This window comes from Apteryx rowi, unplaced genomic scaffold, assembly GCF_003343035.1.
Source record: "Apteryx rowi isolate R43461 unplaced genomic scaffold, aptRow1 scaffold_1350, whole genome shotgun sequence".
Classification (NCBI taxonomy): Eukaryota; Metazoa; Chordata; class Aves; order Apterygiformes; family Apterygidae; genus Apteryx; species Apteryx rowi.
In genome coordinates, this window is record NW_020447587.1 from 37537 (window position 1) to 46444 (window position 8908).

The 8908-nt window shown below is 41.1% G+C and overlaps 1 protein-coding gene across 1 annotated transcript in view; it reads right to left on the minus strand.

Moving 5' to 3' along the window:
• The window catches only part of LOC112961637 (mucin-5AC-like), a 42162-nt gene extending 34486 nt beyond the window's left edge, over window positions 1–7676 (minus strand). Inside the window, exons 1-2 of the mRNA XM_026056993.1 lie at window positions 7618–7676; window positions 6557–6834 (exon numbers count right to left, since the gene is read on the minus strand). Of these exons, the coding sequence (XP_025912778.1) occupies window positions 6557–6834; window positions 7618–7676 (337 nt within the window). The remainder of the gene's footprint in view (window positions 1–6556; window positions 6835–7617) is intronic.
• Window positions 7677–8908: the final 1232 nt, after the last annotated feature.

The following is an 8908-nucleotide window of genomic DNA, read 5'->3' on the forward strand; positions in this document are numbered from 1 at the left end:
TTGCAGAATGCCACTGGGCAAGATTACTTTGTGTGTTTTATTTCCCATCTGTATTTGGTCTGTCCAATGTAATTTGATTACAAATGCCTCAAGAAGGAGCTAACAAATTCTATATTCACATGCTGTGACAAGAATGGTAGAAACTTACTAATAGTTGGAGTCCTGGTTGCTACTGGAATAAAAATACTAATTATTAATAATTGCTAGTTAAAAATACTAACCTCTTTTTTCCAGCTTTTGGTATGCAGAAGGTATGACTGGGCTCTTCTATCTGCAATGACTTTTCGTATCTTGGCACTAGGAGCAAATTAAAATATCTTTATCTTTTTTCTTTGCTTTAATCTGAGCAAAAGAACCAACTCTTTCTGGCTCCACTTGTGGAAGCAGTGTTCCACCTACCTCTTGGATTGTATTGAGCGATCCTCAGATGAAGCCAAATGTCTGCCCTGCTGTGTCCTTCCATACATGGAAGTGTATGCAATGCATCACCTTAATCCTTCGTGCTTCATAGGTCCATATCACACCAGACCTGCACTTGATACAGTGATTCTATGTCACTTCAAAAGATAATTTTAATATGTGATTTCAAAATAATAATTGATGTTTTAAGCCACAAACRTTGCCAACTCAAGGACATGCTAGGTGCATTTTATACATTCAAGGTACCATGAATTCTTTTCTGCTCCTTTTTAAGTCAGTAAGGAGTTTTACCATTGCATTCAGTTTGAACACAAACATGGCAACTGTCAGGTAATCTTTTGGGACGCTGGTATGTAATGAAGTGTGTTGTTAGATTATTATCAGACGCACCTTAAACGTGAAGACTATACTGTTCTTAACCACTGAGCATGCTTTATATGCACTCTGGACAATCCAGTGGGTTTTTCCATTCTGAGCTACTTTGCTCCTAACAGAAGCAATACCCTGTATATATCAAGATCAAAGACAAGTACAAGTAGGGCTTTGGGAAAGCGCTTCCAGTTTGACCACTCATAAATTAACTGAATAATCTCATTCTGTAAATCAGAGATATTAATGCACCTGAGAAAACTTCTGACTCTAGAATTATTTGCTAGGATATTTGTGGCTTAAAACCATATAAAGGTTGTGAATGGAGCAAAATATTTGGTGTGTTATATTTTGAAACCAAGGACAGTAGAATAGAATGTCAGGAAACTCCCATGATTGCTGTTTTCAGCGTAACTGCTAATCAGTCACTACTTTAGCTAATATTTGCTCATGACAGAAAGGAATATAAATGCATTTATGCATGTAATTCAGTCAGTTTTACACTAAAACTTATTAAATCAAGTCATTTTCCTAAGTCTTTTTTGTTCAATGGTCTTTGGTATTAATATGGGAAAGTTGTTCCTGTGGATTTAGAGGCAGGAACATTTTCTGAATCAATTTAGTGAAGAACACTTTGGGAGAAGAACTGTCTAGAGATATTTTTTCCATGGTCCAGAGATTCAGAGAATGAAAGGGATGATGAAAATATATGCAAATTAATATTTTTCTTAAGATGCTAATTTGTTAAAATGTAATAATTTGCACTTCTGTTTGTAGTGATTAGCGTTAGATCAAATTCTTACCAAACTGTGAAGAATAGGGGCTATCTATGTAGAATATTGTTCAAATCCCACTGAAATCAATGAAGAGACTTCTGTGGAAGCTGATACAAGTTTTATTAATCCTTTAATAATGTATACCTGGATAACAATCACATCCTTTCACAGACTGGCTTACTAAGCGGGCAAAACTCTTCCTATCCCCAGGCAATGTATCGTGCAGGGTCCTGGAAGCTGAATGAGTGGGTATCTACTGATATGAATTATTATCTTGAACCATCAGTTATGTTTTAGCTAGAACAAGGCTGACTCTAGTTTGGATTTTTTCCTGAATTGTTCTYATTATACGTTTACCTTCTAGCACTGCCAGCATTGATTAAACTACATTTTCCATGATAAGACCCTGTTTCCGATTGCTTATGACTTTGTCAAGCATTTTGTCATTTAGCTGACATTCTACAGACTTTTGATCTACTTGGGTCAATTATTTTTGGGAAAGGGAAGAGGAAATACTTCAACTGGAATGATCCAGCTSTTCAGAATGAGGCAAAAGAAGAAATAGCTTGATTCATCGTTTAATGTGTCAACATGTTGCAGCATAGGGGAATTTGGGGGGGGTTCCTTCTGTTCAGAAAGGATATTTCGACAATTACACTTGCAAAGCAAAACACCGGTTCACTAGGAAACATTGGAATTCAAGTTGTTCATGTAGCTTCTGGTGCCGCCCTAGGGTTTTTTGAGCTCGAAGAGATCCTGGATTTTTCTATTATGTGTTAAAGCATTTAATGGATGCCAAGTCAAACTTTCAACATCTCTGTAATTCAGTGGGGGTGAAAAAAAAACCAAAACCCAAAAAACTAGATAGTAGGAAACAGAATCAAACCTTTCTGGTAAATATCTGTTTGCTTTGCTAATGTGTTGGGATTTTTTTCCCGAACGCTAATGTAAAATAAGGACAGCAGATAAGTGGTTGCTGGTTTTACCCACCATGAGATGGACTTTCATTCTGTTCATTTAGCTTAAGGAGGACCACAGTACATCAGAAAAGATATCCATCTAAGCCAATATTCTATTGGTGGTTGTGGCCAACGGTGGATGTCAAGGGAAGAGCTGAGCAAGCACAAAATGGTAATTCCCAACAGTACCCTACCAGATTCCACAAATGTGTGGCTTGGGGAATCCTGATGTGGAGCTTTTGGGTTGGCTATCTCTAGGGTTTTCTGTTGTTGTTATTATTTTTAATTTAAAAGGACATATGGATCACGGTTACAGTCAACACAGAGGAGAAGCAAACTTAAAAGTCTTTACAGACTGACCAATTTCATCTCTTTCTGACTTTCTGTAGCAGTTCAGCTGTTGCCAGCAGATGAGCCTCTTCTTCACTGCTCCTTTTCTTTTCTCCCTTTGCTGTCGCTGCTGCCATCAGCACTGGACCACGAGGGTAGCAGCTTCATCTTACAGAAACCACGGGGAGAAAGAAAGTAGAGCACTACCTGGGAGAGAGGAAGAGAGTGAGATTTGGGGATCATGAAGGGAGAATAGCTAGGAAGAATAAGTGAGAAAACAGAATGCAGAGGGATGCTAGAGGAAAATGGGTATGTATGGATGAATGAGAAGCTAAGAATGAGTGTGAGGTAGCAAGTCAGAAAATGAATGACTCCTGGAGGTCAACTAAATGAAACTCAGCTAAAGATACTGGTTGGCCATTGTGACTGAAAGAGTTAAACATCTTTTTGTAAATAATTCCTTTCAATACTGTTCTGGGCAAGTCATGGAGAGGACGTCATGCTACTGAATTTTATTTGTCTTGGAGGTGGTGTGCGGACATCCTTGTAGGTTGGAGTCTCCTTTAAACGACATTGCTTGCTGAAGTTTAAGAAAAGGTTCTGTCCCTAGTCAGCTTTGATCCCTTCCAGTTTGATGACAACTGTCCATTGCACAAACACTGTAACTAGTGTCCCAGAAATAGCAGAGCAGGGACCATACTACTACAGAAATAACTAGCAAAATCRCAGTTCGAGGTAGTTGTCTCTTCCCTTTAAGCTTTATAAATAGCATATGTAACTTCAGATGCCTATTACTAGTCTCCCTCTCCTCTCTTCCATATCTTTATACTACCTTTTATTGCTAAGAATTCTCATGTTTAATGTTTGTATAACACAGCAGGCCCTAATCCTATGCCATTCTACTACCAGCACTACCATGGCATAATAAATATTTGGATAAATAATACTGGGACAATGCAGAGAGATGAAAGCAAAATTAAACTCTAATCTAGTTCAACAGAGCAGCTATGTACGTGTTTAAAAAAAAACAGATTCAGACCATAGTTTATTATAGCACCTRGCACAGGAAAGTCCTGGTCTGTGTGAGTAGGATTCTTAGCTGTTAGACTAATAAAAATGCCAAAAAAAGTGTTAGTTTACTCTGAGATGCATATGTGCCTAAACAACCTTTGTGAATAAGTACGCAAAATGGAATTGGGCATGAAGTGTAATCTGACTACAGACCAAAGTAATCCCATTTGTTTTAGCATGGCTATTGGTAAATTTACAGTTTAACAAATTCTTAAGAACTTTGCTGAGCACCTGTGAGCTAAGAGGCAATATCTGAGGCAAAAAACAAAACCCCACACTCCCAAAATGAGAATGTTCTTGATGGGAATCAAAAAACAAGCAAAAATAAAAGCACAAGGGAAGTAAGAAAAAGAAATAACAGAGGGAGAGAGAAAAAAAGTAGGCTCATTTTTCTTGCTACTCGTTCCCTCCTATAAAGGAATGTTACTCAAGCTGTTGCATGAATTTTTATGGAAATCTTTCAAACAAAACTCTAGACTCAGAACTTCTAGTCCTTGTCCTGTGCTTCTGTACCTTTCACGTGGTTTCTGAACTATCCCCATTACTCACATTGTGATCATTTCATCAGAGAGCACGTTTTTTGATGAGGATTTACGTTAGCTGCCAATGATTACTTTACAAGGCTCTGATCTGTCAGCGTGGGCATTGTGCTGGGGCAGAGCCAACACCACGCCTCAAGGACATTTCTAGGCACAAGGCTGAAGGTGGTACAACTCATCCACAATGGCAGTCTCTGTTTGACTGTTTACTCTGTATGGATTCGGTTTGTGTGACGCCTGTTAAATATCTAAGCCTTTGTGAAAATGAATAGGAGATTTATTAGCAGGGATAAAATGACGACTACTCTCAACCTTTGCAGAACTCAAGGTCAAAGCAGTTTTTCCTGTTAGGATGAGGACTTTGTCCACTGCTAACAACTAATGATGTCACAAACACGGGTGGAGGATCCTGAAACAGGCTACTGAGAAACCAGATTCAGTAAAATAAGCAACCATCCCCTTTGTCCCCAACCACCCCAATGTTAATGCCAGAGGGACCAAATTCCTCTACTGGGAACAGGTCCTCAAGAGGCCAGGAGCCTTGCTAGGATGTGCTTACAGATAAAATGCTGGCTGCTTTTGCTTAGAATTTGTCTACATGGGTTGTTGCATATATGTGTCTTACTTGCAGTGTAGAGACATGTAAATGTAAAACTACAGTACAACTGGAATTAAAAAAAAGAAAAAAAGCCTTGCACTAGTACAACTAGTGAGAGTGAGTCCTGCAAGTCCCTTTAACCTCTAGCAACATAAACATATTACAGAACTGCAGTAGCTTATTTAGAGTGTTTGTAGTGGTATAAAAATATGTGGAGGAAGCAAGCCTTTAAACCTATTGCTAAAGTAGTGCAGAACTCTTCTGCAAGTGTCAATGATGCAAGTGTTTTCCTGAAGCTGACTGGGGGCCAAACTCTGTCCTGACCGCACAAATCCTGTCCTCCTGGCTTCAGCTGAATGGGCTAGGAGAGTAGGATTTGGCTGGATTTCATCCATTTCCTCAGGTAGACAAGTCTAAGAAATAACTCACTCTGATGGCAAAATAATTAGTCACTTTTTTTTTTTTAAGATGACTGAAGGTTTGTCTGCCAAAAAGCTTGCCTAATTTTTCTAATTATACCGGCCGAGCCAATAAAACATATCTCTACCTAGAAACCTTATGCTGCCTATGACCTTCAGTTGAGGCAGATAAGACTAGATAGATTTCAGAGAAGTAATGGCAAAAGTAGCTCTAGATTGATTACTGAAAATAAGGGGTGTGGGGAAGCGGTTGATAGAGCAGACTTGAGGAGATAACAAATCTACATTTTCTCTGTAGATCCTTTCACCTTTGGGGGAGTTCCTTGTGTATTAACCACAAAGTATTCTTAACATGAAAGTTTATATATATTGATGCAGATTGCCTAACAGCTGAAATATCTGAGTTGCATCTTAGATTACACAGAACTTTTAGGGAGAAAGGAACAAAATAATCTGTTGCCTCAAGCAAAACATTTGATTTTCTTTTACATTGTACAAAAATTAAGTTTGATGGGACAGAACAATGGTCTTCTATGCAAGTGCTGGTAGGTGAATAAAGCAAATGCATAGCTGTGAAACTTCATATATGGGTCTGAAAGCAGCTAGCTGTATTTCCTGAACACTCATAACATGGTTTCAGCATCTTCAGAAAAGTGAAAGCTTATGGGTTTTGTTTAAAATATAAACACCCGTTATTATTTTAAAAAATTAATATGCTGAAAATATCTATTTAGAAATTTTTTATCAAACGTGTACTTGTCAGTAAACACAATCAAACAGCCGGTGGCCCATCGCATGTGACAGAAGAAATGCAGGGCGACCATCAGCACAAATATGCATAAAGCTGAATGACACAACGGAYACTAAGAATGAAATGAAGAATGAGTAATGAGAAGGAAGAGACGGCCTCAAGAAATTTAAGTGAGGACAGAACTGGTGCATTAGTAAGACAGCAACTTGCCCGTGGAAAGAAAGAGATGAGAAAAGAAAGGAAGCGCCTTCAAGGAGCAGCTGGGGATATTTTCTGCCTTCCCCTCTTCTCCTCCTTGAATCCTGCAAGCAACTGGAGCCCTACCTTGCTGCAGTGGGTTAGCCTGCACGCCGCCAAGGCCTTGCGGGGCAGAAAGCTGCGATGTCGGTCGTCGCTCAAGGGCCCATCTACAAGGAAAAACACGGAGATTTAGGATGAGGCTAGACGCAAAGCATGCGGGCAGGAACTGGGGCTGCGGGGTGACACTGCCGCATGGGGGCAAACCTCCAGGTAACGCCTCAGAAAAACCGGTGCACGAAAGAAGCCGCTTCAGCTTTGTGGGAAAAGTGGGAATTAAACCTGCAGCCTTGGCCTGCCCGTTCCTGCAAGAGGGGATTAAAAGATTAAAAAAAAAAAAAGGAGGAGAAAAAGGAAAGAAGGGAGAAAGAAGAAAAGGAGGAAAAGGTGGGGGAGGAAAAGGTGGGGGAGGAAAAGGTGGGGGAGGAAAAGGTGGGGGAGGAAAGGGGGAGGAGGAAAGGGGGAGGAGGAAAGGGGGAGGAGGAAAGGGGGAGGAGGAAAGGAGAAAAAAGGAGAAAAAGGAGAAAAATAGAAAAGGAGGAGGAAAAGGGAGGAAAAAGGAGGCAAAAGGAAGGAAAAGGAGGAAAAAAGAAAAATGGAGAAAGAGGAGAAAAATGGAGAAAAAAGAGGAGAAAAAGAGAAAAAAGGGGAGAAAAAAGGGGAGGAAAAAGGAAAAGGGGAAAAGATGAAAAAAGGAAAAGGAAAAAAAAAGGAAAAAAAAGGAAAAAAGCCAACAACCCCCAAACATCCGCTTGATCTAGCATCACTGAGGGCTGCGGGGKAGGGGGCCCGGGCTGCCCCTCGGTGGCAGCTGGTGGTGGTGGGAGGGGATGAAGTAGCATGAAACCGGGTCACGGGACCTCCCCATTACCACTGTGACCCCCAAAAAAGGTGTGTGGGGGGAAGACAGGGAAAAAAAAAAAAGCCTCCAGGTTGTTTATTTTCATTTTAGGTCAGCAGAGCGCGTATAAAGAAGAGCGGCCCTATGGTCTTGGCGAGCCCAAAATGGCCGCCTGTCCCAGCGCTGCTGAGCTTCCTAGGGGCAGGGTGGGGCGGGGCGGGGCGTGGCAGGCGCAGCAGCCCCTCACAGGGGTGCCGCCATCTTCCTGCAGTGTCCTCTCCGGCTGGTTGCAACAGTGGTGGCCATGCTTTGAGCTGAAAGTCTCTCCGAGGACAGTGGATGGCAGTTTTCTTCCCTCCCTCATAAAAAAAAAATAGATAAATAGATATAATAAGCAAGCGTACTGTGGCACCTTCAAATAACTGAACTCCACCCCATCCTGTTTATTTGCAGCTGCTGTGAAAATGGCCGTCGAAGGGTGGTGGAGGGCTCAGTGAGGCTTGGCTCTTTGCTGTTCAGTGGCACTGGTGACTCAACTGTATGTGAGAAGCTGTTTTTCATGCATTATACTAATTCTGTCTTCGATGTAAACTTTGAAAAACACAGACCCTAGGTTGAAGCAATTTGCTCCCTGGCGACTTTTTTTTTTATCGGCAGTTTCCAAATCCTTAGCTTGCCAAGGTCAGATCGGATCAGCTTAATCTTAAATTGCTTGAAATGAATTGGCAACTTGAAAAACTGGATTTGTCTGTCAGAAGATGGTCATTTCTTTATTGTGGCCACTGTAAACATAAGAAAGCGCATAATCCTAATGTTGTGCATTCTTTTTAATTCCAGGCGAGTGCCGCAAGGGGGCCAAACAGAGGAGACCATGCGGTCTTTTAATCAGCTGAAGTCCTTGTGGCAGGTAAGTCCCCTTAGGGCTGTTGTATCACAGGAGGACTTGGAGGAGTTTTAGCATATGCAAGGTTTTGGCCCAGGCTTTGTGCAAATTAATAAATAAATGTTATCCCTGTGAAACCTGCCATAGGCATAGTGCATTTAACACGAAAAGGCAAACAGTAAAATCGAGTATTCCCATGAGGTGCACTTTTTTATCATGTTCCCTCTGCTSCCTGGCTTTTCTGGTGGCTCTCCAAGGATAAAAGTCTCCTGTCTTTTCCAGGGTGCAATTCAGTGGGGACAGTGCTGATTTCATCGGAGCTGCTCTGCTTTTACACTGATACAAGTGAGGCCTTGGTCTCTCTCCTGTGGGAGTTCCTCTTTTTCTCTCCAGCCCACCGCTGCTGGCACAAAGGTGGTGATGCAAAGGTGGGTAAGAGGCTACTCTTGGTTTATGTAAAAAGCCAGATTTTGTGATTTCTCTGCTAAATGCTTCTATTCTGCTGGGAAGCTTGCTTCAGTGATGTCTTTTCTTCAGTATCTCCAGCTTGCTGGGCTGAAGAAAAATTGTAAGCTTTTCTGTTAATTCTGGTTAGTAATTGCTCTGAATTAGCATGCTGTATATGAAGCTTTGGGTTCCTGCTGCCCAGCTAACC